The 27,023-nt window shown below is 47.8% G+C and overlaps 3 protein-coding genes and 1 long non-coding RNA gene across 6 annotated transcripts in view; 2 read left to right on the forward strand and 2 right to left on the reverse strand.

The window, feature by feature from the left end:
- Nucleotides 1-335: 335 nt before the first annotated feature.
- On the forward strand, nucleotides 336-2,048 carry Cort (cortistatin). Of its 2 annotated transcripts, none has more exons than XM_076933732.1 (2): nucleotides 336-598; nucleotides 1,702-2,048. In XM_076933732.1, exons 1-2 carry the CDS (start codon nucleotides 473-475, stop codon nucleotides 1,912-1,914), a joined length of 339 nt encoding a protein of 112 aa, XP_076789847.1. In that variant the 5' UTR covers nucleotides 336-472; the 3' UTR covers nucleotides 1,915-2,048. The 2 variants fall into 2 exon arrangements, with proteins under 2 accessions (XP_076789847.1, XP_076789848.1); XM_076933733.1 differs by having other exon boundaries at nucleotides 1,705-2,048.
- Nucleotides 2,049-4,593: 2,545 nt separating this feature from the next.
- Nucleotides 4,594-19,052, reverse strand: Dffa (DNA fragmentation factor subunit alpha). The gene is made up of 6 exons (XM_034503496.2): nucleotides 18,826-19,052; nucleotides 17,130-17,291; nucleotides 15,824-15,966; nucleotides 7,143-7,332; nucleotides 6,831-6,982; nucleotides 4,594-5,594 (listed from the first exon to the last, which is right to left on the reverse strand). The coding sequence occupies exons 1-6, from the start codon at nucleotides 18,959-18,961 to the stop codon at nucleotides 5,382-5,384; spliced, it is 996 nt and encodes a 331-aa protein (XP_034359387.1). The 5' UTR covers nucleotides 18,962-19,052; the 3' UTR covers nucleotides 4,594-5,381.
- Nucleotides 19,053-22,442: 3,390 nt separating this feature from the next.
- Nucleotides 22,443-23,429, reverse strand: LOC143442280 (uncharacterized). The gene is made up of 3 exons (XR_013110315.1): nucleotides 23,334-23,429; nucleotides 23,000-23,135; nucleotides 22,443-22,903 (listed from the first exon to the last, which is right to left on the reverse strand). It is a non-coding gene; the product is annotated as an uncharacterized LOC143442280 (long non-coding RNA).
- Pex14 (peroxisomal biogenesis factor 14) overlaps nucleotides 22,697-27,023 on the forward strand; it is a 136,424-nt gene continuing 132,097 nt past the window's right edge. Inside the window, exon 1 of one of the 2 annotated variants that reach the window (XM_034503447.2) lies at nucleotides 22,697-22,807. In XM_034503447.2, the coding sequence (XP_034359338.1) occupies nucleotides 22,772-22,807 (36 nt within the window). In that variant the 5' untranslated portion in view covers nucleotides 22,697-22,771. Of the gene's footprint in view, nucleotides 22,808-23,015; nucleotides 23,147-27,023 lie in introns of those variants that run through there. The other variant, XM_076933740.1, reaches the window with a different exon arrangement.

The raw sequence follows: 27,023 nt of genomic DNA on the forward strand, positions 1-27,023 counted from the left end.
TTTAGCTCCTGGGGACGGAGCCATGCTAGGCACGTGCTGGGCTGAGCTGCATCCCGGCTGGCCGCCGACTTGCTTTCACATGGGTAAGATCCCACATCAGCTCTTTATCCCAACTAATTTCAGATCCTGTTAAATCACTTGTCTTTGTTCTAATGGCTTCCTGCTTGTCATAGGCACAATCACAAGGAAGCAGAAGCTCCTCAGAGCAAGTGCGCACGTGTTCTAAAATAAGAGCAGACTCACTCCAAACCCAGGAAAAGTCCTGAGTTGTTAATTAAGGGGCTAAATCCAATCCCACAAATGTTTCTGTGAGAGCTGATTGCTCTGCTTGTGCGTCACTGAGTGAGTGTGGAGAGGCGTGTGAGTTTTCAATGGACGTGTGCAGACCCCAACGCGGGTGGTGCAAGAGCTTAAAATACCAAAGAAGAGACCCTCATCCACAAAGCACAGACCTCCAGGTCCTCCAAGGAGGATGGGTGGCCCAAGCACAAGGGGCAAGTGGTCGTCAGCCTGTGGTCTGCTGCTCCTGCTGCTCTGGGGGACTGTAACTTCTGCTCTTCCCCTGGAGAGAGGTCCCACTGGCCAGGAGGACAGTGTGGTGAGTACATCCCCACTCTTCCACAGGCTAGCATGCTCACTTTGTCTCTGTAATCCTGACCACCCAGAGCGTCACCCTGCATTTGCATGATACTGTGTGTGTGTGTGTGTGTGTGTGTGTGTGTGTGTTGTGGGGTGTGTGTCCCCAGGATTCTACAATGTCCCATTCAGACCACTGGTCTCCATTTGACCTCAATCCTCCTAGCCTGTGTCTGTCCAGGGACTCCTTTCCGCTGGCGCTGGCATCTGCTTTGGCTAAGCTCGGAGATAGGGATTGCTTCTGGCTGTCACAGTGCTTCACCAGCTTCTGCCATTATTGGTCACGCAGATTCCCAGAGCTTTAATTTATATACACAGTTATGCTCTCACTTGCTCAAATAATTCCTATCCTCTCATTCTCCATGGTGTAAATTTATAATTTCATCAAATGATTTACTTTCTCTCTTTTTTCCATTTTGAAAAAGTTCCAAGAAAGAGTACATAAAGTTGACCATTAAAAATGAATTTTCCTTGAGATTACCAGATGAGTTTCAGATGCGTCATTTATCATCAGAATACTCCTAGAAGCTTCCCAAGGAGTTTGAAAGAAAGACCAGACTTAACGTCTTAGTCTCTTCTGATTTCTGGACATCCAGGAGGATGTCTGAAGGTAGAAGCAGGCTAAGTGAGCCTGCGTTCCCAGGGCTTCTCAGCTGTCAGTTATCTTGGCAGGCTTCCTAGTCTCATAGCTAAGTACCTCCGCAAAGATTATAAGGTAGAAGTAATAACCATTCATATTTGTTTTTGAGACAAGGTATCACTGTGTGTAGCCCAGGCTAGCCCAGGTTCACAGTAATCTATCTGCCTTCGCCTCCTAGTGCTGAGGCCAAAGGCCTCTGCTACCATTGCTGACAAAATTAGCACTTTTTTGGACTGGTCTGTTTCCCTCTGCTGAGCGGTTTCTCTAGAGTTCTGACTCCATCTTTGAGGGAATGTGGTTTGTTAAGGAGCAGCCTGCTCTGGGAGGGAGGGAGGGGGAAGGGAGAGAGGGGCGAGCATCTCCTTCGTTGGGTGAGTCCTGTGGTTGCTTTTCTCTCCTTTGTTATCTGCTTCTCTAAAACACAGCAGGATGCCACAGAAGGGAGGAGGACCGGCCTTCTGACTTTCCTTGTCTGGTGGCATGAGTGGGCTTCCCAAGCCAGCTCCAGCACCCCCATTGGAGGGGACACCCCCAAGCTGTCTAAGCTGCAGGAAAGGCCACCCCTCCAGCAGCCCCCACACCGAGATAAAAAGCCCTGCAAGAACTTCTTCTGGAAAACTTTCTCCTCCTGCAAGTAACCCCAGCTGGGCCACCCTGTGAAATGCAACCGTGGCCTGAATAAAGAATGTCCAGCAGCTCCGGCTTTCTTCTTAAGTCAACTTCACTTCCCCTGTGAGAATCATTGAATTTCAGTAACGGTCGCTACCAACAATAGGTCAACTAAGGAATTGGAAATTCAGAGAACCCTCCAAATAAAAATTTTGGTGGTTCTTGCTGGAATCAGCAGAACCATTGGGCTTCCTTCCCTTCCTGGTGCCGTGTGTGTGTGTGTGTGTGTGTGTGTGTGTGTGTGTGTGTGTGTGTGTGTGTGTGTGTTTGACACAAGGTCTGTATAAGCTCAGGCTGGGCTCCAACTCCTATATAGTCATGAATGATCTTAAAATGATCCTCCTGCCTCTACCTCAAGTGCGGGGAGTATGTCCAGTTCAAGGTTGCATATTTAAGAGTTCAAAATAGTTTCTTTTTAGCTTTTGGAAGTAGTGTCTTACATGTAGCGCAGTTGGTCCTGACCTCGCAGCCTGCCTTTATCTCTTGAGTGCTGGGATTATAGCCGTGTACTGCTGCACACTCCAGTCCAATTTAAAGTCTCTTCAGGCCTGAGGGCGGCAGTGTGCTTGCCTGGCAGCCATAGGCTCTGCATTTGCTCCTCGGTACTGTGAACTTCACAAGCAAGTTAGCAACACTGTGTGATCATTCCTCATATTTTAGCTAAAACTAATTTTCAAACTAATGTTATGCTATTAAGTCGACACCATGCTGGCATGCTTATAAAGTTATAGTCAAATTCGTTACATAGCTGTTTTAATTAGTAATATTAATTTGTTACAGTTCTGTCCCATGGTCACAGCTTCCGTTTTACTTGGTGAGGAAAAGGCTGGGCAGCGCTGCTCCCTTGCAGCCTGTGGTCCACTCCACTTGCTTTGGAGACAGGGAGTCACTGTCCTCACCATCATCTGTAACTCCAGTTCCAGGGACTCCAACATCCTCTTGATGTCTGTGGGTACCAGGCACACATGCTGTACACAGCGCAGACATGGCACCACTCACATTAATTAAGTCTAAACACTTACAATCTCTAAAAACGTCCAAGACACAGAATCATTCCACATCCTAAAGTACTGCTTTCCTTTTTGAGATGATTTTCCCAGGCTGGCCACAAATGATCCTCCTGCCTCCGCCTTTCAAGCAGGTAAGAACAGGTACACCATAACATAGTGCCTGGCTTCTTGCAAGACTTGATCAGGTTGGTCATCCGTATGGATGGAAATCTGTCTGACTCAGCAGGAGAAGGTGCTTACCTCCAAGCCTGAATACCAAATTCAATCCTTAGGGCACATGCGGGAGGGAAGAAAACAATTCTTACATACTGCCCTTTGACCTCCACATTGCGCTGTGGAACGTGTGTGTTCATTGCAGAGAAGAAATAGAATCCCCAAAATAATTTTAGCTTGAAACCTTAATTTTAAATTTTTTCCTTATTTTTTTTAAGCCAGGGTGTCCTACTGTGTAACCTTGGCCAACCTGTAGTTCAATGTAGACGAGCGTGGCCTCAGACTCACAGAGGGCCTCTTGCCTCTGCCTCCCAAGTGCCAGGATTATTTTAAAATTTATTTTTAGTTTTAATATATCCTGGATTTCTAGGAACACACACTTTTAAGATGTAACCTAAGGACAGGTGATACTCTGTTCAGAGCTTGTTTGGGAAAATCTCTCTGCCAGGATGCTGCTGCTGTGCAGTCTGACAACTCTCTGCCAGCCTGCCTGTGTCAAATTCAAGGCAACCTGATGCTAACACAAGAATCCGACAGCTTTGATGTATTTGGTCACACACAGTGTAACATACACGCTATTTACTGGAAAGCATTTCCCTTTGTGTTTGTGTGCTGTTACACTGGGAAGGGATTAGTGTTTCTGAACAAGTAAGAGCAGGCGGATGATCAACGGTGGCTTTTATTTATGGACTGCAAAGCCCCATGAAGATGAGGCGGGGTCTGCTGGAGTGAGCATCAGCAATGGCTTTTATTTAAGGACTGAGGCACCACAAAGCTGTGGGAGGAGCTGTTGATGCCAACACTGGCAACTGGCGCTGTCAGGCACCATAAGATGTAAAGGCTGCTGAGGACCCAACTCCCCCTGTAGGCAAGGAAACAATTGTTTTCATCTGCTTTGTACATCCCACCTTCACCCTGCGACTGACATCTTTGTCAATGTGAGGCTGGGTATGGTTCATTACGAAGGACCTGCTCAGCATCTATGAATGAAGCCCTGGTTCAGTCCCCACAACACACACACACACACAGAGACAGACAGACAGACAGACAGACAGACAGACAGAGTAGGTGGCTGGAGACTCGGTAGCACTGTTTTCTCCCAGCGTTTGTAAAAGTCAAATGACCGGTAACGAGGCGTCCTTTCCTTGAAAGCAGACAGCACTGTTGATTGCAGAAGCTGCAGAACTCTGAGCAGAGAAGAACTAGAAGTGCCCTGGTCTGCAAGGAGAAACCTGAGCGGCAGAGCATGGGACTCACTTAATGACTCTTTCTACCCCCCGCTGGCAAAACATATTAAAAAGCGGAATGGGGTTTCACAGTGTAACGGCTTCACACACTGAGTCAGACATTCTAAACAGCGGATAGACTCCATGTCCCTGGGGACAGGCAAATGCAGGCTGTGCCTTTAAGCAAACAGCAACTGCAGTTTTCTTTCTTTCTTTTTTTTTTTTTTTTGTTTTGTTTTGTTTTGTTTATTTTTGTTTTTCGAGATAGGGTTTCTCTGTGTAGCCCTGGCTGTCCTGGAACTCACTCTGTAGACCAGGCTGGCCTCAAACTCAGAAATCCGCCTGCCTCTGCCTCCCAAGTGCTGGGATTAAAGGCGTGTGCCACCACTGCCCGGCCGCATTTAATAACTCTAGAAGTAAGTTCACGGGTGATCGCTGCTGCTGGGCGCCTTTTCTCTACCATTGCGTGTCTAAAGCTCTATTGTTCAAGTTGTAGAGTAAGGACATCAAGTCCAAAGTATACGACAGGTTTTCACTGCCCTTGCCCAGTACTTTCCCTGGAACCTAAGGCCTAACACACGCTAGGCACATTCGGGGAGCTGGAGAGACGGCTCAGTGGCTGAGAGGCCTGGCCACGCTTCTAGAACACCCAGAGTCAATTCCCAGCACCTACATGGCTGCTGAGAGCTGTCTGTAACTCCAGTTCCAAGGGGACCTGACGTTCTCTTCTGGCCTTCATGGACATGAGGTACACAGACATACATGCAGGCAAACACTCCTTCAGATAGGAAAACAAAACAGAAGTCCCAGTACATTAACAGGAGGTAGAGGGGGTGCGTATGCACAGCCACGGACCGGCTTTCAGGAGCTAGGAGAGCACACCGCGGGGCAAGGGGTGGAGGGGAAGTGTAGGCGGTAAGGAGACCACTGGAAAGGTGTTTACTGACTGCAGAACCACGGCTCTCGCAAAGCTTGTTTCCGGATTGGCTATGAGAGGTCTCGTTTGGCTCGTTTGGGCCTCTGCGGTTCCCCAGGTAGTGGGTTCCTCCGTGCAGAGAGATTCCTGAGTGAATGCAAGCTCTGCACTTGCTGCAGGCGCAGGGCGAGTTCCGCGGCACAGGCCTGCTGCACTGTCTCTGCCTTCTTTATGTCCCAGCTCAGAGCAACAGCCAGGGCTTTGGGGTCCTCCATGGAGACCGACTGCAGCAAGAATAAGAACCACTGAGACCACCGATCTGCATCCCTCGCCAGGCTTCTGATTTTCTTCTCTCTTGGAGACAGGGACCGGTACTGCAGCCCAGGCCAGACTGGAATGCACTATGATGTGCCTGTCTTCCTTTCCTTTCCGTCCCTTTCCTCTCCTTTCCTTCCCCCTCCCCTTTCTTTCTTTCTCTCTCTCTCTCTCTCTCTCTCTCTCTCTCTCTCTCTCTCTCTCTCTCTCTCTCTCTCTCTCTCTCTCTCTCTTTTTAAATACAGGGTTTTTCTGTATAGCCTTTGCTGTCCTGGAACTCACTCTGTAGACCAGGCTGGTCTCAAACTCAGAGATCTACATGCCTCTGATTCCTGAGCGCTAGGATTAAAGCTGTGTGCCACCACCAGGCTAGGATGTACCTTTTATGGCACATGATTACATATCTTTTTAAAATCTCCCAAGCACAACGGGAAATTGAATTAAGCTCAAGTTAATATAATCTCCTTCCCTTTTACCTGGCATCGGTAGGAGGTACACAGATGAGAGCGCCACCCTGAGGGACCCCCTTGTCAGGTCACTAAGCTCTCTGCTCTTGAGAGAGCCAGCACAAGGTGGCCCAGAAGCCCACCTTTATTATTTCCATGGTGTTGGGGACCAAACCCGGGGCCTTGTGAATGTCTGCCAAGTGGTGATCCCCACCCCAGCCCCAAGTTTGCCTTTGTGACCTTGTGACTACACTGGCCTCAGGGTACTTAGGGATCTTGGATTCTTTATCCCTTGAAGCCACCGCAGAAGCTTCAGCCCCACAGTTCTTCCCGGTCATTATCAATCTGGACAAGAGACTAATGTTTGCTGACCTGAGGACGTACTTCCCTTTTCTTCTTTTTAAATCCTTTTTCTTTTAAAAGTCATTTGGAGCTGATCGTTGGTGGCGCACGCCTTTAATCCCAGCACTTGGGAGGCAGAGGCAGGCAGATCTCTGTGAGTTCAAGGCTAGCCTGGTCTATAAAGCAAGTTCCAGGACAGCCAGGGCTACACAGAGAGACCCTGCCTCTCCCCCCTCAGAAAAGCCAGCTGGATTTACATTAAGTGAGATGTCTGCACATGCTCTGACCCTAGGAAAAGGCCAATGGGCGTTGTAAGTCAGTAGAGGTAAAGGAAACCCACATCCAGCCTCCGTGCCTCCAAACTACACTTCCTAGGAAACTGCTCTCTGCACTTTTGGGCCCCTAGTTCTTGCCCACCTCCAAATCCTGACTAGATAAACTCAGCTCTGGAGCAGGCTTCTCCTTCAGTGCAGTAAGGATCTGGCTTCTGAGCACCACGTCTGAAGCCGTCTCTCTGCTGATGCCTGTGTCAACTGCATCCGGCTCTTCACTGAGGGCAGCTTTGGACTCTGCAATGTAGACAGACAGTAAAGCAGCAGGCGACGAAAGCACGGTCCCCAGCCAAGCAGGCGTTCTTCCCAGGGACGTCGTCCTCAGGGAACTGGGCTGCTCTGCAGACAAGGCCTCCCCCCCAAGGCTGCTCCCCAGTAGCTGCAGAGGGAGTCTTACCTTTCTGGTTGGATAAGATGTTGCCCTCTTTCTCCAGGGCCTGGAGATAGAGTTCCAGGAGCTGCTTGGACTGGCGGGCTTCCTCTCGCTGGTCAAGCACCTGCTGGAGCGTGCTCTGCAGCCCTTGGACAGTGGCGCAGCTCTGGCAGAGTTCCTGTGCCAGCTCTGTACACGGGATGTCGATGAGTGCCTGGCATCAGATAAAGGCTCTGAGAAGGCGCAAGGCAGGCCCTAGCGCTCCAGCGTCCAGTTCAGAACCAGCTCATCTTTTCCTCAAGTTACTTTAAGAGAAAAACGGTTGACATTTCCAAAATCCTAGTGTGCAAACTGGGGAAATGATGTGCTGGTGTCTCGTTAAAAACAAAATTAAGGCCGGGCGGTGGTGGCGCACACCTTTAATCCCAGCACTTGGGAGGCAGAGGCAGGTGAATTTCTGAGTTCAAGGCCAGCCTGGTCTACAGAGTGAGTTCCAGGACACCTGTGTCGAAAAACCAAAAAAAAAAAAAAAAAATTAAGCCTCCATTTTGAAATTCAGCCACAGGGGTGCAGGGCCAGTGGGCTGTGCCACCAGACAGGCATAACAGCTGGTGAGGCGGAGCGAGCTCAAACCCAGGGAATCTCAGATGTTTCCTGGACCTGCTCTGGAACTCGGAACCATGGCACCCAACCGAGAGGGCCATGGGCTCTCATTCAGGTAGCGCCTAGAGTTCTCCATGCTGAGGAGGTATCTACATAGCCTTAACCTTCAGCCAGTGACTTTCCCTTCCTGGATATTCTCATGTCCTTACCCTAAGAGCATATAATCCCTAATTCACTCCGAATAAAGTGTATGCATTTACATGCACCCCCCCCCCAAAAAAAAAAGCAATCTGAATAAGCAGGACCATCTCAGAGCTGCTTCATTAACGATCACCAGGGCAAAGGCCTTCACCTAAAAGAGCTGCTCCAAAGATCCCCGAAGAAGGCTTTTCTCTTCCACAGCCCCTCCGGTACTTGGCACTTGCTCCCAATCGGACTGGACCCTGCTCATCTCCGGCTCCACTTTCTCCCTCCTGCCTGTTGTGCAGACATCCCGAGGGGAAATGTGGACCATGGCCACCGCCCCCATCCTGACTTCCTCTCCAGGTGGTACACCGTGGGCACAGGGTACCCAGAGAGAAGACGGAACCACAGCACTCGTCCCAGACCTCGCTTGCCCCTTCCGGTCCGGCATGAAGCAGTGTCTGATCTCTTGATGGAAAACATGGGCTCGTTCCTTTGCTCTGCCTTCTCCGGCTGGCAGAAAGGCAGGAGGCGACACCACACACCGGCTGGAGAGATGGCTCAGCAGTTAAGAGTCTGCACTGCTCTTGCAGAGGACCTGAGTGCTGTTCTCAGCACTTATGCAGGGTGGCCCACAACTTCCTATAACTCTAGCTTCAGGGGACCCACACCTCTGGCCTCTACCAGCACCTGGACTTACACACCATCCCCACAACACACACACACACACACACACACACACACCACATATAATTAAATCTTAGCAAGGGAAAAAAAAAATCCAACAAAGACACTAAAGGAGGCAACCGATCATTTCCACAATGAGTCAATATAAAGAATTTAAAAAATATTAGTACTGTTATTACTGTGTTTGTGGTGTCTGTGAGTGTGGACATAAAGGCGCCAGAGTGAGTAAGCAGAGCCCGGATGTGGGTAGCAGAAGGCAGGCGACTGTGAGAACTGAGTGTGTACCCTGTGGGCTCCAGGGATGGAAGTGCTGCCTTCACCCACTACGCTGTGCTGCTGGCCCTGTTTCTTAAAAATATTTATCTGGGCTGGGTAGTGGTGGTACACGCCTTTAATCCCAGCACTTGGGAGGCAGAGGCAGGCGGATTTCTGAGTTCAAGGCCAGCCTGGTCTACAGAGTGAGTTCCAGGACAGCCAGGGCTACACAGAGGAACCCTGTCTCAAAAAACCAAAAAAAAAAAAAAAATTACCTGTTTCCTGACTCAGGTCCTGAGGTTGTGCTACAAGTTTTCCTGCTGAGCCATCTCACCAGCCCAAGACTCTGTTGTAAGATGTAACCTATGCTGAGCTTTGACATGGCATGTCCAATCCGTGAAGGATTTATTATTTTTATTATATTATTTTATTATTATTATTATTATTATTATTATTATTATTATTATTATTATTTTGGTTTTTTGAGACAGGGTTTCTCTGTGTAGTTCTGGCTGTCCTGGAACTTACTCTGTAGACCAGGCCAGCCTTGAACATAGAAATTCGCCTGCCTCTGCCTCCCAAGTGCTGGGATTAAAGGCTTGCGCCACCACCGCCCGGCTGGCCATTTATTCTAAATTTACCTGAAGGATAAGTTTTGGTACGCTCAGCGGTTTTTTGTTTTTTTTGCTTGTTTAATATACAACACTTGATTAAATGTAGGTTTATAGTCTGGAGAAATGGCTCAGTGGCTAAGAGCACTTGTTGCTCTTGGAGAAGAACCAGTCCAAGTCTTAGAGCTCACAGTGGCTCACAACCATGAGTAACCGCAGTTCAGGATCTAACAGGCAAGCACATGTGCACATGTCTGTATGCAGGCAGGACACTCACTCACATGAAGGAAACACCTTTAAAAATTAGAGTAGGTTTAGGCAGAATTCTCTTAAGAAGTCTACAGCTATGTCTTGGGGTTCTGGTGGTTTTTTGTGTGTGTGTTTTTGTTTTGTTTTGTTGGGACAAAGTCTTACTCTGAAACCATTGCTGGTTTGGAACTGTATATACTGGGCTGGCCTTGAAATCACAGATATCTGCCCTGCAAGTGCTGGAATTAGACATGAGCCACCATGTCTGGCTTGTACTGTCCTTTATCTGTGCAGCTCCGTTGATGGCAATGCTTACATGGATAGTAAAACCCTTTCTTAATAAACAACATTGCTTCAAAAAAAAAAAAAAAAAAAAAAAAAAACACAAGAAGAAGAAGCTAGTCATGGTTGTGCATGCCTACAAGCCCACCCTCCCTTCAGGAGTCTGGGGCAGGAGAATTGCTAAGAGTTTGGGGTTAGCTTGGCTATAGAGACCTTGTCTCCAAAACAAACAACAACCTAGGCCTGAGCACGCAGCTCTGTTGGTAGCGTATTGGTAAGTGTGAGCCCGAGTCAGGACCTTAGGGGAACCAGCATAAACGGGAAGACAGTATGGAAGTACACACCTTAAGCCCAGCGCGGCTACGGCTACATGACGAGTTTAGGGCCAGTCTGCAATACCTAAGACCGGGTTCGAATCAACAACAACAAAAGTGCTTCACAAGGAAGGGAACACTGTTGACACTCTTGGCAGCTGGTCTGAACTTAGAGGTATGTTAGCTTGCTTGGCAGCTGAAGAAACACACAAATTTCACAAAGCTAGGGTGGGACTCAGAGGCCGGGTGAGCCTGAGGCTTGCAAGGCTGGGTTTGATTGTTAGTACTGAAAACAAGCAAAAAGAGCTGATAATAAAATGATCCATGCTTTAGGGGATGGAGAGATGGCCCAGCAGTTAAGAGCACTGACTGCTCTTCCAGAGGTCCTGAGTTCAATTCCCAGCAACCACATGGTGGCTCACAACCATCTGTAATGGGATCCGATGCCCTCTTCTGGTGTGTCTGAAGACAGCAACAGTGTACTCACATACATAAAATAAATAAATCTTTAAAAGATAAAAACTAAAGAGTTCACATCTCTAGTATGCTAGAATCACATCTTCCTCCCCTCCTCGGTCCAGAGCTGTTGATGGCCGCCCTTCTCCCTTCTTCATGGGCAGCCAGCCTCGGAAGTACTTTTGGTTTCTTTGGGACTCTTGTACACTCAGCTTGACTTGTAGCTGAGAATGAACTTGAACTTCGAGTCCTCCTTGCTTGTTCTCCATAGTACGGAGCTCTACACACACACACACACACACACACACACACACACACACACACACACATACACACACACACACACACACTCCATAACCTGCTGGGGATCAAAGCCAGGGCTTCATCCACATTAGGCAACCTCTGTACCATGTGAGCTGCATCCCAGGCCCCCCATTTTGGAGTCAAGAGTTTCCCTGTGTGGCTCAGGCTGGGCTGGAGCTCACTAGTCCAGGCTGGCTGTTTGGCAAGCTTCCCTTCTTAGCCTCCCAAGTGCTAGGTGACAGGCGTACACTACCGTGCCTTCTGTCCTTTTCATTCTTAAAACAATGAAGGCCTGGAGAGAAGGCCCAGAGGATAAGAGTGTACATTGCTCTTGCACATGACTCAAATTTGATTCCCAGCATCTACAGCAGACAGCTTACAATCTCCTATAACTCCAGCTCCAGGGGTCCTGACACTCTCTTTTGGCCTCTGTGGGTACCCATACTTACACATGCACGTTCACACAGTCACACCCACAATAAAAGATGGGAAAATTAAAGGCTCTTGCCTTCCTCCTGTCCAGAACACAGGCCCAGACTTCCCCATGCAGGCTCCATCTTGTTCAGACTCTTAGTTTGTTATTTCTTGGGAACCTGCCAATGTTTAAAATGCATGTACCCTTTAATTGAGCAATTATTCTCTGAATTTATTTTACAGGTAAGCATCTCTGTGAAATAGAGCTAAGGACCAATATGGACCTCTGGCCTCTACATGTGCATCCACAGGTGAGCACGGTACATACACACTACAAACATACACACACATACAATTTTAATAAATTAAAAACAAATAAAAGATGTATTATTTAAAGATAAATAATAAAGACTGGGCATGATGGTGCACACTTTTAATCCCAGCACTCGGAAGGCAGAAGCAGGAGGATCTCTGTGAGTTTGGGACCAGCCTGGTCTATAGAGTAAGCTCCAGGACAGCCAGGGCTACACAGAGAAACCCTCTCAAAACACAACACAACAAAACAAACAAACAAACAAACAAACAAACAAACAAGAGAAAACGGGCATACTTGTTTGTAGGCAAAATATCTTGGAGGGAAACTGACAGGTCAGCTGTCTCCCAGGAGGGAAAGGTCCCTGGAGGAGGCTCATGCTCTCCCAGAGTTGGCACCCTGCCTCCACTCAGGAGTTCTAGCATAGTCCACCACTACCTCCTGTCTTACACGACCCGTGCTGCTGAGGGTGCAGACGAAGCGTGTGTACCCCATGCCAGCACCAAGGAGAGAACCACTATCTCAAACCAAGCTCAGTAGCAGCTACAGCGCAGCTCAGTGTCCCAGATCACATGGTCATGTAGCTGCTTTTTTGTTTCCTGGTTTTGAGTCAGGGTCTTTACTAGGTAGCCCAGGCTGGCCACATAGGATGATCCTTTTGTCTCTGTCTGCTTTTCCTCTCCATTGTATTACAAACCCTAGCACATTTGTATAAATGTAGTCACAGAGCCAGATGTGTTTGTTGATGAACATCTGTTTCCAGCACTTGGGAGGCGGAAGCAGCAAGATTATTTGCAAGTCTGAGGCCAACCTGAGCTATGTAATAAGACCAACGCCGGCCAGGGCTACAAAGCTAGACCTTGTCCCAGTGAAAACAAACGTAAAAGATAAAAAAAGTATACGTTTTTTGAGTACTGTGATCACAGTTGCATGGTCTATCGTAATCATAATTTCATGGTCTATTGTCTGGCTCCTTTCAGTTAGTACAGTGCTTTTTAGATTCTGTGAGGCTGGAGAGACGGCTCAGACGGTGAAGCGCTTGCTGTATATGTCCAATGACTTACGTTCACCTGGATCCCACAATAAAGTAGGAGAGAACTCAGTCCCTAAGTCATCCTCACACATGCCCATGAGAAGCAAGTCCCTCCCACCCACCCCCACATATAAAATACTGAAAATAGATTCATTGATGCTGCACTGTGCGTGCCGTGTGCGTGTTTCTGTGTGCACCGGCACGTGGAGGCCAGCTATCATTCTTCCGGTGTTAGCTGCCTTTTCTTATGTCTCCCTGACACAAGAAATTCACTAGTTAGGTGAGGCTGGGTAGTCATCCAGCCCCAGGGCCATGCCATCAGCCCCCCAGGGCTGGGGTTATTAGCTTGAACCATCACTCCTGCCTTTTTCTCGTGAGTTCTGAGAACGGAGCTTAGGAGCTGTACTTACTGTCCCCTCAGCCCTGAAATCCCATCCCTTATTATGGGCCCATAACGGGCCATCCTCACCACACTCTGCTGATCTAGACAGGAGCGACATTATCATTATTATTTGAGACAGGGTCTTACTATGTAGACCAGGCTGGCCTCAAACTCAAGAGATCCCCCTGCCTCTCTGCCTCCCAAGTGCTGGGATTCAAGGTGTGCCCCACTACACCGGTTTATTCTTTATCTTACTTATTCAAAATAAATATGTAAGTTTAAAAGTAACCAGAGTCACTTTCTTATCACCCTCCCATCTATAGGTACTCCCCACCCCTGATACTGCCCTGTGTGTCCACTTAAACGGTCTAGGGTGGGTCCTGGGCATTTGCATCTTAAAAATCCACTCATGAGTTTCTTGTATACTGAATGGTAAAAAAACAACCGGAGAGAGAGGTCAGAGGATAAGGGCACTTGCTGCCTTCTCAGAAAACCCAAGATAAGTTCCAGGGCACCCATGTGGCTGTTCACAACTGTTTGTCACTCCAGTTCTAGGGGACAGGGCACCTTCTTCTGGCCTCCATGAGCGTCAGGCATGAAAGTGGCGCATAGACAAACACAGACAAAACAGCCATACATATACAAATAAGATAATAGATTTTTAAAAAGGTTATTTTGGGGGCTGGAGAGATGGCTCAGCCGTTAGAGCACTGACTGCTCTTCTTCCAGAAGTCCTGAGTTCAGTTCCCAGCACCCATATGGTGGCTCACAACCATCTGTGATGGGATCTGATGCACTTCTCTAACATGCAGATATACATACAATTCTCATATACACAAAATAAATTAAAAAAAAAAAAAGGTTATTTTTGCAGAGTAGTGGAGATGCACACCTTTAATCCCAGCACTTGGGAGGCAGAGGCAGGCGGATTCCTGAGTTCCAGGCCAGCCTGGTCTACAGAGTGAGTTCCAGGACAGCCAGGGCTACACAGAATGAAGGTTCTAGGTGTAAGACTTATTTGCGAATTAAGTCCTACTGGAGGTAAATGGTAGAAGTGTAGCTCAGTGGTGAAGCAGGGCTCAGCATGCTCACTCCCTAGCACTAAATAAATCAACCTAGAAAACAACAAAGAGTGGTCTGTTGTGGGGAGTGGGTCTGTGAGAGGCAGCTGGGTACCTGGTCAAGTAGGCCTTGAACCCCCTTAGACCCTCCAGGGACAGGAGGAGTTCCGCCTTGTTCCTAGGCCCCTGGCCCCTTTCACATAGCTACAACCCCTCCCACAGAGAGGTTTGTGGCTATCAGTCACGTAAGACAGGGCAAGACACAGGCGGCAGAGTCTCAAGACATCTCCATATTCATGAGATACCTAAAGGCCAGAGGGCTTAGCCAATTAAGCATTCCTTCCCAGACTCTCCTCCTTGCAAAAGGTATTTAACCTCAGGCCTGCCCTGAGAACAGGCTACAGCTTCATCCATTTTCTACCACGACAATAAACATTTTAAGACCATGGACTACCTCTCTTCTTTGGGGTCCACTGTGGGGAACCGTGGAGAATGTCCTTGGAGGCCACTAACTCAAGAGAGCTAGTTGAGCCAGCCATGACCCAGCCAAGGAAGTCTCCGGACCAAGAGTCTCATTCTCTGCCAGACGCAGATGGAGCTCCCCAGCTTTCTGTTGATCCAGCCTGGATGTCCCACCCCCTGCCCCTTCTCGGCCTTTCCAAGGCCTCTCAGCAGCACCTGAGAGCCCAAGGGCTGAGACCAGTCAGTTCCTGGCTGCCTCCTGGTCCGCGGACCCCCAACCCGAGAGCTCTGGCCCATGACCCCATAGTCTGGTGCATCCTGCAATCCTAGCACCTTGGCAGTAGAGCAGGAAGAGACAGACTGGGCTACAAGAGACCCCACCTATCCCAGAAAACCAAAACAGGGCTCAGTGCTTAAGCATGCTTACTGCCTTTTTCAGACAACTGGAAGCTGGTTCCCAGCACCCATGTTGGGCATCTCACAGCCACCTTTGACTCCAACTCCACAAGATCCAATGCCCTTTCTGGGTTCTGTGAACACCCACAGATACACACACATACATATAAATAAAAATAAATCTTAGCCCCGTAGAGTGCCACACACCTTTAGGTCCAGCACCTATGAGACAGAAACAGGTGGCTTTCTGTGAGTTTAAGACTAGCTTGGTCTACAGTATGAGTTCCAGGACAGCCAGGACTATACAGAGAGGCTCTTATCTTCAAACAAACAAACAAATAAACATCTTAAAAGATCTTTTAAAAATCTCAAATAAATGGACAATTAAAAGAAATTAACAGGGCTGGCGAGGTGGCTCAGTGGTTAAGAGCACCGACTGCTCTTCCAGAGGTCCTGAGTTCAATTCCCAGCAACCACATGGTGGCTCACAACCATCTGTAATGGGATCTGATGCAGTCTTCTGGTGTGTCTGATGACAGCTACAGTGTGCTCATGTAAATAAAATTAAAAAAAAAAAAAAGAAAGAAATTAACAGACAATAAAACAACGCAAGTACTACAGCAGGCGAGCTTGTGGCATAGAACCTAAGGTTCTGGGGCAGTAGAGGCTGCTGAGTGTGGTGGGCTGTGGAAAAGACTTACTTGGAGGTCCTCTTCTGATAGCAGGATGATGCTGGACAGGTCCTCTTTCAGCTGCCTGGCCACATTCTTCCACTTCACCCCTGCCCCGCTGTCCGTTTGATCCGCTTCAAAGGACTCTTGGGAAACCCAAGCTGTTCCTCCATCTGATACAGAGAGAATGCTGGTCAGTCACTCAAGGCCCCAACACACAGCACTGTGAAGAATGTGCACGTCCTTCGGACTGACCACTCAGGATGGTGACAGGGAGGGACCTTTTCTCAGGGATTTACAGGAAAGCTAATTCCCACCTCGGGCTTTAATTTTTCCTTCTCTGCCTTCAACGTATTTCTGTTTGAAACTGCACTGTATTATTTACACTAAGTGTGGTGGCTAACATCTTTAATCCCAGCCCTCAGAAGGCTGAGGCAGGAGGATTGCAGCAAGTCAGAAGCCAGCCTGATCTACAGAGTAAGACTTTGTCTCAAAAGGCAAAAAAGGAAGCAGAAGCCACTTAACCCTAAGGTATGGCAACATATGGGACAAGGATCCCAACGTACCTGTCTTTTGATAATCTCTGTGCTTGGGTGGGGGGAGGTTTGAAAAGAGGGAGGAGGAGGTGTTAGGGCTTCAGGCAGCACATAATAGACTTGAATTCACTATGTAGTTGAGCCTAGCCTAGGACTTCCAACACTCTTTCGTCCAACTCCTCCCAGGGAGTGGGGGGGTGGGTGGTGGAGTCGGATCCTTTCTTTAATTGGGGCAGGTGGTTGATAGAGCCGAGGGAGGGGAGGGAGGGGAGGTAGGGGAGGTAGGGGGCAGGGGGTAGGGGGAAAGCTGATTGTCCAAATTCAGCAGCAGCAGTCTTTGAAAAGATGTCTCTCTAGCTCTAGGACAAGCGCTAACCAACTCTGAATCTGCAATGCTGCTGACGGTGGCATTAACCTCTGCTGAGATCTTTCTGTGTGCCAGACAAGATCAGTCACTAATACGACAATGTCCGGAGACATTCCTGGTCATCACAGTTGGGCAGACACTGTAATTAGTATTTCACTAAGGATGATGGTCCAGCAGGCTGTGTAGTTTGCCCAGCTCCCTGGCTAGAAATGGCAGAGCTAAGACTCACACCCCTGTTTTTATTGACACGCTGGGTTTCAGCCGCTATGGGTCTAGGTGAGATGTCTCCTTCCTCTTCATCCCCAGGCCTTAGCACCGTGCCTGGCGCGCAGAGATGCTTGGGTAACATTTGCTGTGTAAGAGCTTAGACAACCAGACAAACAGCAACCGCTGGCCTGCGTAGGCCATTGGTTCCACAGCCTACATTTCTTACCCGAATCGCTGTATGTCCACTTCTCATTGCAGGCCAACACCACAAACTTCGTATTGGAAGGGAGGCAGAGGAAATAGTCTTCATCGTCCACTATTGTCCCGTCCTCGGCCAGGACCAGGGTGATCGGTGTCAGGGAGTTGTCAATGGCCAGTAGTTCACAGGCTGAGAAGAAGAAAACATTTGCCAGGTGACAAACATCCATAAGGAAATGATATCTGTCTTAGTACTCTCTGGTTTGCCCCACGTGTGTGATGTTCATCACATGCCTGGTACTATTCTAACTGTGTTTGCGGTTTAAAAAGAACGAATGCTATAAACGAGTTACTATCGTTATTCCCAATTTGCAGACAATGAACCCAAGCTCTGAGAGGTCAAGGAGCTTGCTCAAAACCCTCTGTAAGTGGCACAATTAAGACTGAACTTTTTGTTTGTTTAGATTTTACATGTATGAGTGATTTTTTTTTAATGTATGTGTGTATACTACATATATGCGTTGTGCCTACCCACGGAGGCCAGAAGTGGGTGTTGGATGCCCTGGAACTGGACTTACAGAAGGTTGTGAGCCACCATGTGGGTACTAAGAACTGAGCCTAGACCCTCTGCAAGAGCAGCAAGCTCTTTTAGCAGCTGAGCCATCTTCCCAGCATCCTAACATAGGAGGCATGAGTCTAGGTAAATAAGCATCCAACCAGAGGCTGGTCTGATTACTGAGGATGGGTAATGCTGACTCTAGCTCACTTAATTCGGTGGTAATCTTAAATTCTACACATCAAAGGTCTGAAAACAAAAAGAAGGTGGCTTCTCTCTATAGCTATTTTCTTTCGCAGTTCTTCTAGACCAAAGGAAAATACAGTATTGGCAGAAGCTTGACTCAGTGTCTTTTCATTTATCTTATTGCCAGGCAAGAGGCTTTCCATAAGACTGTCATCACCCAAAATAGAACAGGCAGTCTCCTATAGGCTCCGCTGCAGAGAACAGAAGCCTCTGTGCCAAGGACACCAAGCCAACGCAACTGAATCGGCATTAAAGTTGAACTAAGCTTGTGCCTGGGGTGAAATGCAAACCTTGGTGTGACAGAATCCCTGTCACCAGATCAAACCCTGCTCCTGGGTCTCAGCAGCTCTCAGGAAGCGCTGCACACCCTGGCGCACACCTTACGTGCCGGGAGCTAGCTGACATGAAAGACCTGCAGAACTTCTTTGGGTACCTCATTTGTTGCTACCGGCTAATAACGCTTGTAAGTAGCGATTGAACAGACCATCTCACTTGAGAGTTCCAAGAATCCTTTGAAGCAAGGCTGGAAACACACCCACTACACTGCTGAGAAAACTAAGGGTCTAGAGATGGTTAAGTGCAAGGTATAGTCAGGCTCAGAACCTGGCTTACGTTCCTTATTTGAACCGGCAGCTCCCTTTTAATGGAACAGAGACTGACTGCGGACACCCATTTCCACCCCGCCGGGGAGCCCCAGTACCGCCTCTGTGAGCCAGAATGGACAGAATACGCTGGACGTCGTTTGGTCCAAAATCTGGCCAGTGAGCCTGGATCTGCAGTTTTCCGTCCCCTTCACGGCTCCTCTCAGTGTAGGTAAGTAAAAACTCCAGGAATCTGTCAATCGCTGGACCCACGTGGGCCGCTGCAGTCCCTAGGCTCTGGGGTCACCTTCCCGTCCCGCCCGGTCCTCTCAGCAGCCAACCTTTGCTCCTCAGCTCCTCGAGACTGGAGGCTGCCACGCCGTGCTGATCACGGCTGTGATTGCGGCGTAGCAGACACGGTTTGAGAGGCCTGACATCGTCCGGGTCCGGGGCGCTGGCTCCCCGAAACAGCGCCATCCTCAAAGTGGGACCTGGCCGATTCTGGGAAATACTAGGCAGTCCAGAGTCGCTTCCCTAAGTTTTGACACCCCCTCCTTCCGCGGCCTGCCGGGAGATGTAGTTCTCTCAGCAAGTTACGCGAGACCAAGGCACGCCGGGAGACGTAGTTCTAGTAGTGGCTAATCACAGGCGTTTCAGGGCACAACGGGAGTTGTAGTTTCTTGGTTCAAAGCCAGGGGCGGGGGAGTCAGTTTAGGAATGTGGTTGGGGTTGGTGATTTCTTCTGACTGTTTTTTTCTTTCCCCTCCTCTCTTTCCTCTCCCCCCCTTTCTTCTCTGAAACACTGTATGATGGAACCCAGGGTTTCATGTATGGTAAGCATAGTTCTCACTACATTGCCAGCCACGTTTTCATGCTTTAAGAGTTGCCACTGAGCCGGGCGGTGGTGGCGCACGCCTTTAATCCCAGCACTTGGGAGGCAGAGGCAGGCGGATTTCTGAGTTCGAGGCCAGCCTGGTCTACAGAGTGAGTTCCAGGATAGCCAAGGCTACCAGAGAAACCCTGTCTCGAAAAACCAAAAAACAAAAAAAACAAAAAAACAAAAAAAAAAAAAAAAAAAAAACAAAAAAAAACACAACTAAATAATAAAATAAACCAGTGCAGTTCAGTACCTACTTTATAATAGATATTGCTCAGACATAGTATGGTTGTCTCCATACAGGCAAACTTAACAGTGGTTATTATTATTATTATTTTTGGTTTTTCGAGACAGGGTTTCTCTGTATAGCCCAGGCTTTCCTGGAACTCACTCTGTAGACCAGACTGGCCTCAAACTCAGAAATCCACCTGCCTCTGCCTCCCAAGTGCTGGGATTAAAGGTGTGTGTCACCACTGCCTGACTTTTTTTTTTTATTAAGATTTATTTATTTAGTTTATGTATATGAGTACACTGTAGCTATCTTCAGACACACCAGAAGAGGGCATCAGATCCTATTACAGATGGTTGTGAGCCACCATGTGGTTGCTGGGACTTGAACTCAGGACCTCTGGAAGAGCAGTCAGTGCTCCTAACCACTGAGCCATCTCTCCAGCTCTTTTTTTTGTTTTGTTTGTTTGTTTGTTTTGTTTGATTCTCAATTGTCAAGATTTGAGAGGGATATATGTCCTTTGAACTTTCCAGGTCTTTCTATCCTACGTGTATCTGTAAGATACCACGACCTCAGGATATTTTGAAGGAAGTCAGTTTTCAACATAGAACAGCCTGCTGCTGAGATCAGAAGACATGTCCTGGACCTGTAGGTCTGGAAAGTTGTGAGCCACCATGTGGGCGCTGAGGTCCAGACTCAGGCTTCTCTGCAAGAGCAGCCAGTGCTCTTAACTGATGAGCCATCTACCAGACATCTCTTCTTAGCTACACAAAAAGGTTACTAAATAGCATTAACAGGAGGGCATTGCTGTAGGCTAAGTAGTTGTTTTAGACACCAACAAATTGGGCTAAAAAGAAAAATACAGACTAGGGGTAGCTAATTACTAAAACATTTGCTAGTCTGAATAAGACTTTAAGTTTGACTCCTAGTATTGGGGGTAAAAGACACTCATTCAAAGGTTTCACATGACTGAATTAAAAATAAACCTTATCTAGATTTCCCAGAAATCAAAATTAGAGAGCTAGGCAGATTTCTCAAACAGGCTCACACTGCTTGGCATGATCAAGAAGTTTTCTCTGCCTTAATTCTTACACAAAAAGGTGAAGTGACCATTGGTTGACTAACCAGTTATTTTTCTATTGTTATGTCTCCTTGTCTTTGATTTATAAGGAAAGTAACTTTGAAGTGAAAAAAATCCTCTTTCTTTTGTAAGTTTCCTGGCTATAAGATCAACCTTTTCTGTTCTGCTCAGTGGGGACGCTTAACAGTATTTTATAGAACGGAGCAGTGCTTGATTACAGAAGTGAAAATAAATAGAAATTAAGAAAATCTGTCCTCTGGCAAGACAGAATGATGAGATCTCACGTCAGAAAGCAATGGGAAAGGAGCATCATGAAATGCCCAGACGCTGCTTGGCAACATATTCCTCGGCTGTATTACAAGTCTGTTTTGTTGTTGGTTTTTGATCCTCCAGAAAAACTAGTGTTTAACATGAAAAGAATTGGGATTGGCCGGGCAGTGGTGGTGCATGCCTTTAATCCCAGCACTTGGGAGGCAGAGGCAGGTGGATCTCTGAGTTCGAGGCCAGCCTGGTCTACAGAGTGAGTTCCAAGACAGCCAGGGCTACACAGAGAAACCCTGTCTCAAAAAACAAAACAAAACAAAACAAACAAACAAACAAAAGAATTGGGATTGAGGCTGTGGCTCAGTGGTAAAGCACTTGCTTAGCACACAAGGGTTCAGCATCATATACATACAAAATAGTGATGTTGGAAGTAGTAGTCGGGTGGTGATATTGATTAAGGTCAAAGACGAGGGCATGGTGGGACACTTATAATCCCAGAACTCTGGAGGCAGAAGAGGGGATCTTGAGTTTGAGCCAGCTCGAGACACACAGTGAGATCCTGTCTCAAAAAAAACTAAAGCCATAGATCTGACAATTCAGCTACCATGATGATGGTTCACAGACAGCTTATTCTCTCCACAAATGTCAGAGTTCTCAGATGCTGCAGTTGTGTGTCTGTTTGTGCTTACGGGCAAAAGTTGGGTGTTCCAATCTTCCACCTTTTTTTTTTTCCTTAAAAAACAAACAAAGCAAAAAAACCCCCAGAGCCTCATGTAGTCTAGACTGGCCTCGAACTCAGTATGTAGCCCATGTGCTGTGATCACAGGTGCACACCACTATACCAGGTATTTATGGTGCGGGAGCTCAATTTTTTCTGCATGCTTTACCAACTAAGCTACAACCCATCTTAAGAGTCAGTTCTAATATAGATTAAGCATGGGCATTAGGAGAGGCAGCCTGAGAAAGCACTATTGTGCACATGGGTTTCTTAAGAAAGTTGTTGGAGCCGGGCGGTGGTGGCGCTCGCCTTTAATCCCAGCACTTGGGAGGCAGAGGCAGGCGGATTTCTGAGTTCGAGGCCAGCCTGGTCTACAGAGTGAGTTCCAGGACAGCCAGAGCTACACAGAGAAACCCTGTCTCGAAAAACCAAAAAAAAAAAAAAAAGAAAGTTGTTGGAGCTTTTGAACGCTTCTGAAAAACAGTAGGTACTTAGTGAATAATACTGTACCGACGGGCTACATTTTAACTTACATTTTCATGTATTTATTAAATAAGTAGTCCCTAAATGTGCCCACGGTGCTATGAGAATAGGGAGAGATTTACTTCAAGAATAAAAACGCGTGTGTGGCCCAAGTCTGTTACCTCAGCACGGTGAAGCGGAGGCAGGAGGATCAGAAGTTCATCTCGGGCTACATAGAAAGTTTGAGGTTACTTTGAACTACGTGAGGCCTTGTCTAGAAAACAAACAAACAAACAAACAACTCTAAACATAAAAACATGTAAATTTATTTTAAAAAGGTGAACCTAGTGGGTGATGTGGGGAGCGTGGGGTGAGGATGTTAGGAGTGGATGTGACTAAACCACAGAGTTTATATATTAACAATGTAAAACAACAACAGCAAAAGATATTCTATTAAAAAAAAATAATAATTTGGACTATGGACTGTCCTGTAAACTGCAAGGTAATCGGGACACCAGGCTCAACCCTTTCTGCCCGGAGCCCGCCCCCATCGACAAGCTCAGGTCTTCCTATTTTGGTCTTGTCTGGAGAGCTAGTGCAAGTGCTCTTGGGAGAAACTTGGGCCAGCGGCGGTCGATTAGTCAGGCCTGAGAAAGATGGCGTCCTCGGAGCAGGCAGAGCAGCCGAACCAGGTGAGGGGAGTGGGACTTCTCCGTCGCGACGGTCAGGGGTCGGGGCCGGAGCGGCGCTCGGCGCGCGGCTGGCAGTGGGGCGGCGACCCTGACTCCCTGAAGCCGAGGACCCCCGACTTCGTTACTCCTCTGGGCCCCGCCCCTCTCCGGGTCCTCCCCACCCGGTTCCTCCCCCGGTGACCCCTCTCTCACCACATTCCGGGGTTGGGGTCTCGACCCGGTCTCAGGCCCCCGCTTCCCGCCCGGCGGCCTCTCGGAGCCCGCTGGACTTGGTCAGGAAGGGTGGAGGACTCCAGTTAGGTCCTCAGCGCACAGATGGAGGGCCCTGCTGGAGGAGAGGTGGGAAGGCTCGTCGGTACCCGGCTGTCCCCTGTGGGGAAAGGCCTGACGCCTCCCGCTGCCACGGCCTCGGCCCCGAAAGTGCCAGCATGTTGGTCTTCATTCGCCTTGGGGCTTTCCTTGCCAAGTTAGGGCGTCCCTGCGAGGACTCCTGCCCTCTCAGTACGTTAGGAGAAAGTGGACATACTTTAAATAACAGACGCCACCGAGCCTTTAGCTGAGGATTCAGCCCCGCTTATCTGGGTTTGGTTTTCTTAGTCAAAGACTCGCCTCCGAGTTCTTCACCTGCACATTTAACTAAATCCCGCTTCGCTTATGGGACAGTGAGGGCCACTGTTGATGCTTGGGCTTCTGCTGCCTGGAAGTCGTGATGATATGGCTCCTGAAGGGGTTTCTTAGCCAAAGGCGGAGTGGGATGAGGAGAGATGCTAAGAGGAGAGACCGCCCTTTTACTGCCTGTGTGCAGTCATGCAGAAGACAAGTTATGTTCACTTTTGATTTTTGTTTATTTTTGTGTACGTGTGTGCAGCATGGCGCTGGTGGAAGGCGGAGGACAACCTTGCAGGAATCGGTTCTCCGTCCACCATGTGGATCTCAGAGATGGAACTCAGGTCCTCAGGCTTGGCCGCAAGCACCTTTACCTGCTCAGCCTTCTCTTTGGCCCCAGAGTAGTGCTGATTATTTAAGTCTCTCTTCTCTTTGTAAAGTGCAGAAGTGGGTAGCAAGGTTTTTGTTTTTGTTTTTTTTTCTTGAGACAGGGTTTCTCTGTGTATCCCTGGCTGTCCTGGAACTCACTCTGTAGACCTCAAACTCAGAAATCCGCCTGCCTGTGCCTCCCAAGTGCTGGGATTAAATAAAGGCGTGCGCCACCACCGCCTGGCATGGTAGCAAGGTTTGTAACATGCCCTAAATCACGTGCACCACTGGGCCTTGACTTCGGCTCCTACTTAAGTGTCCTTGCTAGTTGGCTATCTTATGTTTAAATTTAATTAGGATTGACCTAGGAGGAACAATAGTTTTAGCCTGGGAAGCTCATCATTCATCTGTCAACTTCTTGAAGAACCTTTAAGAGTTTGAAACCACTTACCGATGCTTCACTTCCTTCCTAGGCAGAGGACTACTACTTAATACTTTCTTTCCACTCGTGATAAGTCAATTAGGGGGATCACACTTAAAGGATCTGGACACTTAAATCAGCCTCTGTTAGTGGTGTGAGTGTTCCAGTGTGCTGTAAGACTTCGGAAACAATTAGGAACGATTCTGGACTCGGCAGTGTCTGAAGAACGGCCCTTCCTTTCTTGTGGTATCCCACCCAGTTGGCTAAACTGTAGTGTGCCTCAGTGTCTGAATTTTTTCTGACCTCTTGAGGGTGGGATTGAACTGTGTACACAGTTTCTGGAAGTCCAAGGCCCTTAAGGGTCTGGCCACCACTTGTGTGATTTCAGTCTGTTTCTCCTTTGCCCTCCTTTCCAGAGCTGACAGAGAGAGCATTGCATCAGAATGTGCTGGCAGCCTGAGGAAAAAGTTGGACTCTTTTCTGTCATGTCCTGTCACTATCTAACAATAAGCTGCAAATACGCACTTAAAAATATATATGGATGTATAACGTCTCACTGTGTAGCACAGGCAGACAAACGTGGGAACTTCCTGCCTCAGCCTCCTAGATGCTGAGATTACAGGCATGCGCCACTGTTGTAGGTCTAAGTGCACTGAAGCTGAGACAGCATTTCATGTGAACCAAATAGCCGTGAGCTTTACGTAGCTGAGGATGATCTTGAACTTCTGATCCTTCTGCCTCTACCTCACCAGTGGTGAGACCTCAGGCATGTGCCACTCAGTCTGTGATGATAGGATTGAAATAGGACCTTGTGTGTGCTAGGCAGGCATTCTACCAACTAGCTATATTCCCAGCCTCAATTTTAATTAAAAAAATCTTTTAATTAATTAATAACTAATAAATGGTGTTTTTCTTGAGACACAATCTTCCTCTGTAGCCCTTAGCTGCCTTGGAACTCACTGTGTAGACCAGGTTGGTCTCGAGCTTTACCTGGCTCTGTCTTTTGAATGCTGAAGATTAAAAACATTTACCGCTACGCCCAGCAATTATTGTTTTTTGAGTGTGTACGTGTGTGTCTGTGTTCTGTCTGTGTGTCTCTGAGTCTGTGTGTCACTCAGAGGTCAAGCTATCTATCTCAGAATCAGGCCAGAGGTTACAGACATAGTCAAACTCCATGTGGAGGCTGGGAAGCAAGCCTGGGTCCTTGGAAGAGCAGCCAGTGCTCTTAATTGCTCTTAGTTTGTGAGACAGCGCCTCTCACTGAACCTGGAGTTCATGGATTTAGCTAGACTGGCTGGCCAGTGAGGCCCAGCAAGCCTCCTATCTTCGCATCTCCAGTGCTGGCTGGATTCCAGGCATGTGTCTCTGCTCAAGTTTTATGTTGGTTCTAGGGTTGAAGTCAGGTCCTCATGTTTATGCAGGACTCACCTGCAGCTCCATCTCTTCAGTCACCATAAATCTACTTACATTGTTTTTCCTTCAAATTCAGATTTTATTGTGTGAGTGAGTGAGTGTGTGTGTGGGTGTAGGCATGAGTGTACCACAGTGTTTGTGTGGAGGTCAAAGGACGTCTCTGTGGAGTTGGTTCTTTCTTTCCACCTTGATGTGGGTTCTGGGATCGGTGTCAGGTTGTCAGTCCTATTGTGGCAAGTGTTTTCTTGCCTCTTCTGGCACGTATAGTGAGTGGGTGAGACCATTTTTCTTTACTTTTTAAGATTTACTACTTATTTTATCATGTGCACGTGCGTATCTATGTGTGGGTGTGCACACATGAGTGCAGGTGCCTTCAGAGTGTTGTTTCTGGAGCTGGAGTGCCAGGCAGTAGGGGTCTGCAGTCATGGGTGCTGGGAACCGAGCCCTTACATTTTCCTAACCACTGAACCACCCAGCGCTCTAGCCCACTCTGAGTCAGCATTTCCAGAGAACTAATGCTCCCTGCATTTGCCTGACATTTCTTCATTTGAGCAGAGTGCCACTAAAGGCTGTTGGATAATCCCCAAGCTTGGCTGCGTGGCTTATAGACCTATGGGGCTGGACCAGTATTTTGTGTCTCAGAAAGTTCATGGTGTCATTTCTGGTTCCTAGTGGTGAGTGAAGAACCCTCTTTCCCTGAGAGACAGTGTAAGGTGCTGAAGTCTACCTCTCTGGTTCGCGTGCCCTGTGCGCGTCCGTGGGCCAGAGGTCAACGAGGTGTGTTCTAGTTGCTCTTTATTATTTTATGTGTATGGATGTTCAGTCTGCCCATATGTGTATTCTTGGTGTATGTTCAGCTGTGAGATCTGGCCAGTTTACTTAACTTTGTAATCTATTACTGAGTCTATAAAGTCGGAAAAGACTGGTGCCTACCTGACAGGGTTGCTCTGAGACTTGGTGGGTTGCTTTATGTCAAAGTACTCACCTCACCTGACACAAGGCTGACACAAAGTATTGCACATTGGCTGTGTGGTGGTTTTGTTTTGTTTTTTTTCCACTCTACTCTAGCAAAGTTGTTCTTTTCATTATTTTGATGTAATTTCTCTTGAAATTTCAAAAGATGTTACAAGTGCCAGTGTTTATGCTAGAGGATCTCTGTCTTGGGAAAAAAAAAAAAAGACAGTTGTTAGAATTCCATTTTTTGCTTCCTATCCTGATGCAGGAGGATGTTGAGTTCTAAGCCAGCCTAATGCTTGAAGATCTGGGTTCAGTTCCTGGAACCCACATGATGGAAGGAGGGAACCAATTCTTTCAAGTTGTTCTCTGATACCTACTCCCCCCCAACACACACATAAAGAAATAAATGTAATAAACCCCCACAAATGTAAAACCTTAAGCCTGAGCTAC

The sequence above is a fragment of the Arvicanthis niloticus genome, chromosome 5, assembly GCF_011762505.2.
Source record: "Arvicanthis niloticus isolate mArvNil1 chromosome 5, mArvNil1.pat.X, whole genome shotgun sequence".
NCBI classification, from domain to species: domain Eukaryota; kingdom Metazoa; phylum Chordata; class Mammalia; order Rodentia; family Muridae; genus Arvicanthis; species Arvicanthis niloticus.

Coding starts and splice junctions, on each gene's coding strand:
- Dffa (XM_034503496.2), bottom strand. CDS start 18,961: ATGGCGCTGTTTCGGGGAGCCAGCGCCCCGGACCCGGACGATGTCAGG. Junction 17,292..18,825: donor CGAGGAGCTGAGGAGCAAAG/GTTGGCTGCTGA, acceptor TCTTCTTCTCAG/CCTGTGAACTACTGGCCATT. Junction 15,967..17,129: donor GTGGACATACAGCGATTCGG/GTAAGAAATGTA, acceptor TCTCTGTATCAG/ATGGAGGAACAGCTTGGGTT.
- Cort (XM_076933732.1), top strand. CDS start 473: ATGGGTGGCCCAAGCACAAGGGGCAAGTGGTCGTCAGCCTGTGGTCTG. Junction 599..1,701: donor CTGGCCAGGAGGACAGTGTG/GTGAGTACATCC, acceptor TCTAAAACACAG/CAGGATGCCACAGAAGGGAG.